The 12,057-nt window shown below is 49.0% G+C and overlaps 1 protein-coding gene across 1 annotated transcript in view; it reads right to left on the bottom strand.

The window, feature by feature from the left end:
* LOC149359849 (aquaporin AQPAe.a-like) overlaps nt 1-12,057 on the bottom strand; it is a 167,869-nt gene that overhangs the window by 76,273 nt on the left and 79,539 nt on the right. The window contains exons 2-3 of the mRNA XM_089571958.1: nt 6,202-6,415; nt 4,178-4,258 (exon numbers count right to left, since the gene is read on the bottom strand). Of these exons, the coding sequence (XP_089428084.1) occupies nt 4,178-4,258; nt 6,202-6,415 (295 nt within the window). The remainder of the gene's footprint in view (nt 1-4,177; nt 4,259-6,201; nt 6,416-12,057) is intronic.

Below are 12,057 nucleotides of genomic sequence, written 5' to 3'. Positions count from 1 at the left end.
AGCATTTGGTGTTATATCATCGTGGTCGTAGTTAGTTTTCACTGCATGGAACATCAGCCTTTCTTTTCTTTTCTTTCGAACACATGAATGCTTGTGTATTGTACGCGTTCTTTGTGGCCAAACGAGTAGACGTGGGCATGGTTGTTTAGGTCGACGCTCTGATTTTATTTCGCCGACATGGTACAGTATACGCATTTATCAGCGATGACGGCGGACAGAACGATAAACTGATATACGGGAAATTCTCATGTGTATTTTGCAGGAAACTACGGGGCAAATATGACTGTTAAGAAATTCATCTGTGCTCTGTACAAGTAGAAGAGAGAAAAGAATATAAGGATGTTGTAAACTTAAAAAAAAAACTGTACATAAATGAATGCCATCGTGGAGGCTTCATCAGAGAACTCTGATGGCGGCAGTTCGTCCAAGCGCTGGTATAGTAGCTACCGCAAGGACGATTTCCAACTGTCTGTAGGTTCTGTCGGTTAACATCACGTTTTCCAGCAACGGACGGAAGAAAAGCAAACCATCTATGGCAGGTCGGATACTTAAAACATGAAAGGAAAACATTCTCAGGGACACCTAATCCCATTAAGTGTTGCAATGCGAGAGCATTAGCAGCTGTTGTCTCAACCGAAACTTACGTCATTTCCGGTCTGGTGACGTCACTTTCCTCCGGCCAGTCCACGAATTTAGCTTCCGGCGACCCACTTTTTTCCCAATGAGGCTTCAAATGCTGGCCCATTAAAAAGGCGGAGGCGGAGACGCATGGCTAAAGGGGGCTACGATCATGACTGACTAACGAAGGCTCATCGTCCCACAGCTACGGCAAAAAACAAAACAAAACAAAAATAGGCGAGCGAAAGTGGCCGTTACGATTAATATCTCACATCGCATCTCAGCCCACATAAACATATACACGTTATACGGGCAATAGCAAGATGGAGAAAACAAAGGCGCGCAAAGATGATGCACCGATCACAGAGAACCCATACGACGAGAAAGCGTTGTTTGTTTGTTTTTTTCTCTTGTCTGTCTGTTTATTTATTTATTTATTTCAGGTTCTGTCATGGCCCTTGGAGGGCATTAGAGAAGGCAGTGAGCGGTTACAAATTCGGACAGAATATATACACAACGGGTTATTTAAAACAATAGCTAACGCGTGTATTTAGCAGCATCATTACACAAGATTTCGAAATGAAGAGAATGCAAAGTAAACAATATTGCAAAAAAATTATGAAGCGCGAAAAAACTCTAGGTTTGAGAAACAAAAGTATACAAAGTAGTGTTAAGGCATAAGGTCATTTAGAAATACTCATAACACAAGCTATAAACAAAGCAATGACAACACAGTTAGCAACAGTAAGCGGCAAAAATAACGAAAATGCATGTTTAAAATTGGCGAAATCGCTTTATACAGGATAGCAACGTGAAAATAAATAAGATGTTACATCATCCTCAATAACCAGGCGGACCGATGATATTGCAGTCCTCGCTATTCGCTGTGAAATACGCTGAATCAAGACGCCACATGACCAGAGCGAACGGGTCAGTCAGCCAAACGGCCAGAAAGCAATCCAGTCAGTAAGCCAGTCAGGGGCCAAGTCACCACACGTCCTTACCCGCGAGCGCTGCTGAGTGGCCACCGGATCGAGCCTTCGCCGATAGCTTCCACCCTTTTCGCCCCCAATTCCCGAGCGTGCGTCCTGTATTGTCTCTCAAAACAAAGCCCCGCACTCTGTGATTGGGACCGGGGCGAATGCGAGAGCGTCGCCCTTCTCTCCGCTGTCTGTCGACGCTCGCTTCGAGAGACGATGTCCACGCTGAGATAAACGAGAGAATGCGCTGTGACTCGCGGGACTCCCTCCCCGAGAGAATTGCATGCGCGACAGTCGGCCGTGATTCGAGCCGCAGTCGAGACTCGGAGGTTGCGCTGAGTGTACGTGCAAGCACATCGCTCAATTAACGTGATACACCCTGTATATAGCTCGGAACGGCAGGTGACAAACGATCACCGACGCCAACGGAAAATTTAACGCATTCGTCTTACGTATAGCGAGGCAGCAAAGGTTTAGTGCGACCGCTGGGGTGATGACCTAGTGGTCTGAGCATCCGCCTAGCATGCGGACGGTGCGGGGTTTGATCAACCGGTAGTGGACTGCGCATAAGCTTTCCCCTGCCCTGCTGCTCGGCCTTTTCGGGGTAAAATGCTTGGAAACAGGTCTTTGAGCTCACCTTGTGAAAATGAAATACCCTGTGCCTTGGCATTCTTTGGTAAGAGCTGTCCTTGCGCCGGTAGAATTCATTTTTAATATCATCATCATCATCATAGGTTTAGGTGGTAAAATCGTTTCCTGAGGGCACTGAGATCGACGCGAAAATAAGGATTCGCGTGACGCGGCTCGAAGATGTGTTCTACCGTTGGGTTTTTAAGCATGAAATGCTTTTAGCTCCCGCTGTCGGCAGTGTGGTGACGTCACGCCGAGACCGAGAGCCAACATCCGGGCACTGAATTACACTTATCCGGGCGCTGAAACGAGAGCATCCGGGCACCGTACGAGATTTAATAAGACTCTCTACGCCATCCGACAGGACCGTCATACAAGCGCCGGTAACTTCGCGCCGAACGGGTGGTGGCGTTCCTCCCTTCCTGAACGGTGCGGTTCGGGTGTCCACCGAAATGACAGAGAATTACTGCGCCTTTTCCTTTCCTCAAAAAGCGTTGCATTCAAAGGGCAACGCATTGCGCCGAATGGGTGGTGGCGTTCCGTGGACTGCCTGGCAGCGCTACAACACGCTGTCGCGTTCCACTCCTAAAGGCGAAGCTTAAGCGTCATTAATTAGCAGTTAATTAGTATTTAGTCATGAATCAGTATTTAATCACTAATTAGTATTTTTTAATTACTTCGTCATCAATTATGTGTGACGTAATCCAGTGGGGACGTCACCTGTGTCACATAGTCAAAGTGGTGCGGAAAACGCTTTCGCCTCTACGCACTGCAGACAGTTTCGATTGGGCTGCATATACATTCTTGTCAGGCCTGCGTCTCGTCGTGTCCGCGTACGCTTCTGCATCGTCCTGCATTTCATTGCCACCACCGTCAGAGCTGCATAAGCCGAGCAATGAAGCCTGATGAAAGGAGAGGTAGGAAGCGTCTTGCGGAAAGCGACCGCTTTGCGAGTGATACGCCACAGCAGAAGACTGCTCGCCCCTGCCGACAACACAACAATTACAAAGACGGAAGGCAAACAGAAACCGGATACAGCTGACGAGGCAGGGCGGAAGAGATTCCCCAGAGACTCACATGGAACAGTGCACAGTATGTGTGGTGTGTTGAACACTCGACCCATTTCAAGATTTTGACTAGTACCATCTACAACCAATGTCTTATGCCCGTAAACATTTCATGCTTACTCTACTCTCGGTTACGGGAGAGGCAGATATTTTTTGTTTTCCTGGTGACTCAATCCTGAATTAGCTTGTAGAGGCTTACAGTATTTCTAAATAAATAAAAAAAAATCTCTCTCGCAAAGGCAGATTCAAAGTTATTACGTTTTCAGTGAAATTCTGTTTCTTCCAGCTTGATACTCAAGGCCAATTCATGGCAACTCAAAGTTGATATTCAACGTGCTCCTTCACACAGTCAAGAACTCCAGTAGAAGATGGAACCTTATCCCTTTCAGGTTCATAAACACACTAACCCTGAAGGTCTAACTTCTTCCGTGCAATTATCTCTCTGTAGGTCGTCTTACATAAAATCAAGCATTAAATCATCAGATTAAGAAATCCTTATTCTTGAGAATGATCCAGCACATATATGCGAGTAGGACTTCTAATTACGAAGCTGTCACCTCAGTAGAGTTTACAAGGGTGCACCAAATTACAGGACACTTCAACTTTGGTGTGATTTAGAAAACTTTTATATTTATTTCTTGCGCCATAAATGGCCTGCAGGGAATTCCGGAAAACTGCTCCTCTCAGTAGGCAGGTCATTCGCGCATGCGCGACATTTTTCTCTGTGCAACTTTCACTTTTTTATTCACGTGCCCCAAAAGGCTTCAACGGTGAAGAGCAGCGCTAAAGCTAAGCACAGGAAAACAGCGTATATACAGACAAAACGAAAGAGGCAAGCAGAGGCGGTAGAGCGCGAGGAATTTAATCAGAGGAGCCACTCACCCAATGGTTGACCCACTTGTTCATCACAAAAGCCGGTCCCAAGGACCTCGCCGGGTTCATCGACGCACCGGTCGCCGGCAGCTGCGGACGACCGAGGGCGAAAGGTACATCAGGCAAAACGCAGGCAAGAAAAAAACTTTATATTTGAAAAACGAAGCTCGGAGACCGATGTACACGACGGTGCGGGAGCAGAATTGAACGTGCGGAAAATTCGCCTCGCTTTCTGGGGCGTGAGCGGATCGAACAGGAAAGGAATCTATGGAAGGATACGTTTTTGGGAAGCCATTCAACTGTACTCTCTCTCTCTCTCTCTCTTTTTATCAGAGAAACCTGTATAGGGTATAACTGCTGAAGCTGTATTCGCCGAAGCTGTTACCAACCATTTTTCAACATGACACTTGTTCAATTGACTGTTTGTACCCACCCCTTGTGTAATACCCCCAGTGGGTCTTTAAGGTATTAAAATGAAATGAAATGAAATGAAATGAACTTTTGCCAAGTTTACGCAGCTGTAATGTAGCATGTCGACACTAGAACTCAATGACGCAATCGTTCTTATGTCACGTGGTTGTTTAAGACGAATGCATAAGTAAAGATCGGGAGGTGATAACGAAGAAGGAGGAGCGATTTCGAAAAAGGGCGACTTGAAGGTACAGAATTTTCCAAAAATGCTCAGGTCATTAGGTTTGCCTGTGAACCGTGCAGTCTGCCTCGTTCTAGATCTAGATTCGTTCTAGATTAGTGCAGTTTCATCATCGCTCCTCCAGAGCATAGTGAGGATGATAAAAGGGGTTCGCTACATGGCGAAAATAGACAAACCAGTGGGCTGCATACTGTTGACAAATTGTAAACATTGAACTGAGCACCACCGCTTCGTTGTGCTCACTGTCTGCCCCGTGGGAACATTCACCATCCTCCTCTGCTCAGATAAAAGTTAACAAAAGCACCGCCTACGCACTATAAGCGCTTTGACTGGCATTAATTTTCAGTTAATCCGCCGGTCGATCACTGAGTGTAAAAAATAAAAAAAAACAAAGACGTTTAAGTACTTTTTAATTCTTCAATCAACCCAGCAACAAAGAATGTGGCTAAAGCTGCACTTATAGCATGCGGACAAACAATTTTCATCCCGCTTATGAATAAACAAAGACATTCACTAACGAACTATACGGCACCACGGAGGAAAAGAAGAGGATAAGAAAGGAGGCGGATAACGGTTGACTTGTTCTTAATTAGGCTGCAACTGTGTATGATGTGGTTCACATCGTGTATACGCCCAGGAGTGAGCCCTTTTGGTTGTTTGGGAAATGACAGCACAACTATCGCGATCGCTCCGTGCCGGGGATTGGCGTAAAGTTTAAAAAGTTTCTGCGCCAAATTTCAACATGTACGAATAGTGCTTGCGTCAGCAAACACGCATAATCTGCATAGTTATTGACTCTCCAGGTTAGGGATCTTCACTGAGATGTACGCCGTTTATTCCGCCTGCCCTTATTCTTACAAAAAGCACTAAAGATTAGGTGAACGAACAGATTGGAAATTTCGTGCTTGGTTAAACCGATATCGTACGCCACTTGGCCAGCATGAACTATACGGAGTCGAGTTCAGAGAGCGCTTGCGGCAGAGAGCTGTCTGCGAATGGACCCCTTTCGTAATTCCTTTAGTTGGGATTCCCATGTTGCTCGTTTTCCTAATCATAGCGTCACTGGCCACCAGTAAAACGAGGGTAAGAATTAAACCTGCATGTTTCTACTTCACGCATGCACGTAGTGCTGGCATGCATCATAAACAGAAAAGAGTAAAGAGGGAGTGAGCTGTCATCTAGCGCACTACATTTTATAACAGGGAATGCGCTAGACATAGCTTAAGTACTCCCTTTTACTCCAAAACAGGCACATTCGTGTTTAGAGAGTGGGAGTCACGTGAAAATATTCCACTACACAAAACACAGAAACCATGACTACAATGTTCCCCTTCAGAAAGTTGCTCTTCCGCCATTGCAGTGATAGCGGCGGTGCACTTACGCCGGCGAGGGTGCAGGCCAGGTAGGCGAAGCCGATGACCACGGCGTCCGCTCCGGCGGCGCCCAGGTGGCTTCGGTGGGGGTCCCTGGTGGCGAACACCGTGGAGGCCAGCAGGAAGCTGAGCACGAACTCGACGCCGAACGCCTGCCAGGCGCCTAGGGCCTCGTTCGGGCGGCTGCTGCCCAGAGAGCTCTGGTGGCCTGGCACCGACACGCTGCATGCAGTGGCAGAAGGGTGAGGAAGCCGTTATTAGAGGAGCAGAACGGAAACTGCAGTCGCAGAAGCAAATGATATAACGCTTTTTGCGTGCCCAGCAGTAGTGGAACTCTACCGTGACTTAAAAGCCACCTGCTAAAGTGAAGAGAGGGAGATGCCCCTCTCCATTTGTAGTGGAGAGAAGGGAGAGGCCGGAAGGTGCCTGCCATGGGAAGAACCCTCCCAAAAAACGCGATTAAGGAAATGAATTTGTAAAATATCTTATAACTAATAATGACTCAGTAAAGATGAAAATGACTAAGAATGACTCCGCAGAAAATGAGAATGACGAGGAATGACTCAGCAAAAAGCGAAATGACGAAGAGGAATGAAAAAAAAGTTTCGCGAGCCGTTTAAGGTTGAGCCTCGTGTGGTGAAGGTATGGACCTTGTACAAGTGATTCTACTGCAACGACAGAGTAGCGGAAGCAAAAGAAGTTCAAAGAGGGAATAAGGAAGTTCTACAGAAGCTGAAATCAATTAATTTCCTTGTTGCAAAACTGCCCCCCCCCCCCCCCCCCCCCCGACACACACACGATAACAACTGCGTTACGTTGGGTTATACAGTATACCCAGGGGCTGTGCTCTCATTCTGCCACTAGTAGAAAAAACTTAAGACAAATGCATACACCGAGCACGGGCAGCGATTAGGGCCGATGACTATGCAAGTTACCTTCACCTAGACAGCACTGCCTGCCTCCTTTGCTAATAAAATAAAAAGCGAAGTTAACTACCTGTCGGGAAGGTCATTGAAGCCATTGTAGCGCGCACATTTTCAACGATAACAAATTTCCGCTTTCACGATCAATTAACGGATACTGCTGAAGAGACCTTCACTCCTTTGTTCGCAGTTCTGCCCAAACAGAGGCAGAGAAAAAAATCACACAAAGAGGTGAGCACCACCACCAACGCTTCCCGCGGTTCGACAACAGCCAGCGTAGAAGCCGTCGCGCTGAGGCAGGAAACACACACACATGAGGTGGGCATGGTGCAACACACACACACACACACACACACACATTGCAGGCCACACTTCGCTTACAGAGAAGCGCGCTGTTTTCCTCTCTCGGCCGGCCTCCCATTGTCGCGGGGGAAAGGGCACGTTCGATTGCTTTCAGGCCGACGATGGCTTCGTTTATCCTCGGGGACGGCAATACAAAGACAACACGGCCAGCGCAGAGCTATACGTGGGCCGGCCGGCCAGCCGCTAATGAACGAAGACGCGCGCGTTCCTGCACGGCAGCCAACGCGGGAACCCGGAACACGATGGAAGCACGCCGCGCGCCCAAGGCTGCCGGGAACGATGGGGAAGGGAGGGAAGAGAGGAGGAAGAGGTGGGCGCTATTACGTTCGCGCGTAGTCGACCGAAAAGAGTTCGCCTCCCGTGTCCGCTCACGGTCGGCCGACACACAAAGCGACGACGAGGAGGTATATAGAATGCGGCGCCCGCGTAGGGTGGAAAAGGGCGCGTAGCTTCCGAGGGAAAGAATAAAAAGGGGAAGTCTATCTAGAAATGAGGAAACTAGCGAAATGAGGAGCGGCGCTGCGGTTTTGTTGGCAGGGCTTCAGGGAGTAGTAGTGCGGAAAGTTGAGAGGCAGGGAGAGGGACTCGGAACACGAATAAGCCTGTAAGGGTGTAAAAAGGGAATAAGCTGTCCTACAGTGCACTTCCTTTGTGGGAATCCTGGCTTTGCGCCGTCGCCTTTGCGCGGCTGTGCCGGCCGCCCGCGTTGTTTCTCCTCTTTCCCTTGCTCCCGCCTCAGGCGGTGGAGAGGCGGCTGGGTGACTAATCACTGTCATTTAGCCACAGCTCCGTCCCGGCTCCCCAAGGGCCTTTGCCATTGGCGCCTTTTGGCGGGAATTCGAGACCCCGCTTTGGGCGGCCGCGCGCCGCGCGACCGTCCGAGCGGGGCCGAGAGAGAGAGATCCCTCCGAGACAGCGAAAGGTAGCGTACGTTACTGTTTGTCCCTGCCGGCCTTTGCCGCTCGGACCAGTGCTTACTCGAGCTCGCCCGCACGTGTCCTCTGACCTGCAGCGGCTCGAGCCTGTCCAGCGGGGTCCAGCGACCTCAGACAGGCGTACCTTGCGTTGATTGCCCACTCTCTCTCGCAACCGGCCCAACGGTCGACACGAGAGAGAGATCACAGCACTGCCGCGGGGACATTCTCCTGCAGCGGCGTGCTAGCGGCGCATATTGCTCGAGTCGCTTCGTGCGCGCAGCGGAGCCTTGCTCCTCGCGCGCCCCCGGGACGGGGTGACGATTGAGTGTGTGTGTACTGCTGAAGGACGACGTGAATAAACGTCTCCTTTGTGAACTTGGAGGCCTATTTCTTTGCGGCGAATCGCTCTCCTCCCAGCGGAGGTTGAGTGCACCGCATCGGTGTCCCAGTGTGTGTGTGGTGACGGCTGATCGGGGCCCTTGGCTCGCGCGAAGCTCGAACCCGCGGTGGGTGGTGGCCTGTGTCCACGTAGAAACCCACACCTTTCAATGGCAGGGTATGCTGTCGATGTGCTGGGGTATATTTCCATAACTAAATATAACGACTGCCGGTCCTCTTCAGCCTGTGCAGCGGCGCTGCCTGCAGTGTTGTGAAAAAAAATTCCTACCAAGCTTTCGCTGAGCTAGTTCGATGTTTGGGTCAGACGAACCGAACGTCAGCAGCTTCTTCGCCGAAACCGCTATCGAAAAACAATTTTACTCGCAAAACAGCTAGATCAGAAGTTGCACACCCGCAAACCCTGTGGCTATTGGCTAATATCGCGAGCTGCTTCCGGGCGATGAGAAAAATTCTCTCCAAACCCTGAAATTGAGCGACAGTGGTTCGGCGTACTTCGCCATACGTCCAAAGTAGAGACAAGCATCATTCGTTGTGACGAATCTCAAGTACAGCGACAGGCAACGTCTTGAACTTTGTCTTACCTCTTGCCGCGTTTTCTTTCATCCTATCAACGAGACCCCGACAATAGTGACATGCGGCGGAGGGATTCACTGATTATTTAGCGCAGTAATTCGCACGCCTATTCGCTCTGACTCTACCCGCGCCCAAAAAAGTAGCTAATCATCTGCGAACATAATAATCATAGGGTTAAACAACTGAACGCATAGCTGCTTGGCCGTAATTTGAAACTCATGGCATGCCGTTTTTTACCGCACCTTGTTTTCATCCAAAGCTTCGCCGAGGCTTTGAGAAGTATGAGTGATACGCGCTGAAGTGGTGTGCCTTTGCGGGCACACCATTTGTGCGCAATAGAGACTATGAGACGCATCACAGGCACTGAACGAAGTCATCTCGGCCATCCACTTACCTGCGCTTCGTGTTAATTCATGTACCTTGACGGTGCGCCCGCCATACCAATAAGCTGCTAGGCCTATAATCAACTGTTCTTGGCGCCGTCAGTCAAAATGTTCGTTATCCTACTGAGGCACATGTCCATTGCGCTTGCAATCACTACGCAACAGCTGCCTGTAGAAACTTCATTAGAGGTCAGCTTTGCCAAAAAGCCATCAGAATTCTAAGGCATAACAGTCGCGAGACAGGAGGCGTAACGATCACTTGGACTTCTGCTCATGAGTCTCTTAGAGTGGACAACGGCGCCCATGTCGCTACCCGAGAGCTCGCAAACCGGGCCCCACACATGGGGACTTAGGAGGAGGTGGGATTATTACTCTCGGATCCCACAACACTGCGGACTTAGTCAAGGAGCATACCCCCAGATTAGCGCAAGATGCTTTTGTCCTACGTTAATCGTGGCTGGTTGGTAATGACGGTGATAAGTGCGGGAAAGGATAGTAGGTCTCCAGACAGGCTAAGATTTTCGTTACGGGACCCGGGTGAAGCAGCGATGTTATAATCGGAACAAGGACACCGAGGCAAATACACCGCGATGAGCCTGCAGTGAGCTCCCAGTGATGGTTCTTCACTGAAGTCTGATTGATTGATTGATTGATTGATTGATTGATTGATTGATTGATTGATTGATTGATTGATTGATTGATTGATTGATTGATTGATTGATTGATTGATTGATTGATTGATTGAGTTACCAAGAAGGCCTTTTCGATCTATCGATCGATCGACCGACAGTGCGAGATGTCTCGGGCTTTCTTTTCTTTCTTTTTTTTTAGACAGAGCCCAACAGGCAGGCGTTGGTTTAACGGCAGCTTTAAGGCAGGGCTCATCATGCACCAAAATACGTCACTTCCGCTGCAGCACTATGGTTGAGTTTTTCGTAGTGTTCAAGGCAGGATTCAGAGGAAGATCTATCCAAGAATGCCAGGGTGCGCTCGGCTTGCTCGTTTTTATTTTTATTTCTACCTCAACTGCTGTGCCACGACATTAGGAGCAAGAAGCGCACGGCGTCTGGGATGACGCGTGCCAAGCGCACGGCGTCTGGGATGACGCGTGCCGGAAGGCGAAGGCAGCAGCAACAGCCGCCGCCACTGGGGCATGCATAATATACGAGCTTTCCCCGGTTACTCCTCCTTCCTCTTATCTACACTTCGCGCACTTTTTCCATTCGCGCAGTTTCTTTGTCGTATATTTTTTTCGCGCGCTCCGCGGAGCGCCTTGTTCTAGCGCCCACTTTTTCTTCTCATTTACGACCGTCGGGCCGATGTCTGCCTTACTGTCGTCATCACACTCGCGATAATACCGACGCCGCTTGAAAAAACGCAGATGCCGAAAGCGACTGTGACCCGGGCCGAAAAGAGAAAGTTCGTGGAATTTCTGCAAGCTCTCCATGCAGTCTCGACGGTTTCAGGCGCGTGTTGGTGTTAGCTGCGAGTCTGCACGCGCTCATCTGTGCTGTTATGACGACGGAATACGCACTCGCAGGACAGGGACACTGAGAACGACTTAATTCGAAGCAAGATAAGAAAATGATCCAGGGCAAACACATGGGTTCCTGGTTAACGGCGCTCCAGACGGCAGTTATTTTTTGCGTTATGGAGTGCATAACTACGTGAGGTGGACGACGAACGATGGAAAAGTTGCGCGTGAAAGGGTAAGAAGGTAATAAAGCCCCGTGCGAAGGTAGCATCATTGAGCTCAGGTGTGAGGAATTTGAGCGAACGTGCATGATACCTCAAGGCACGCAGCAGTAATAGAGGGATAGTGGGCTCATAAAACAACACAACAAATCCAAATTCCTTGCTTTTCCTCATTAAGTAAATTTCAAGAAACGGCCTTCAGTTTCTACCCCCCCCCCCCCCACACACACACACACACACACACACTTTTTTTTGTTTCTTACAGCCCCAACTTTTCTGCTGCAATGCGGCCTGAAAAAAAAAATAAGAAAAGAAACGCTAATACAGCCACGAAACGCCTAGTTTCACTTCGTGCAATAACACTGCGCACAGAAATTCAATGATCTGCGCAGCCCCACCAATTTCGAGGTAACTAATTAAACACAAAAATTTTCACAATATTAAAAGAAAATGTTCAAGGGCTATGTCAGTAGTGAGGTCACCACCTTAGTAGTGCGGTTGTCATGGCGACTGGCATTTGCGTGCCGGGGCTGGGATAAACGTCTTTTATGATGGAAATGAAAGTTGTTCAATCAATCAAAAATCGAGAGTAGCGCAGTCCGTCTTGCCTT

Source organism: Amblyomma mixtum, chromosome 2 (genome assembly GCF_055824585.1).
Source record: "Amblyomma mixtum isolate Tamu chromosome 2, ASM5582458v1, whole genome shotgun sequence".
Taxonomy (NCBI): domain Eukaryota; kingdom Metazoa; phylum Arthropoda; class Arachnida; order Ixodida; family Ixodidae; genus Amblyomma; species Amblyomma mixtum.
This window is presented reverse-complemented; position numbering and strand designations above follow the sequence as displayed.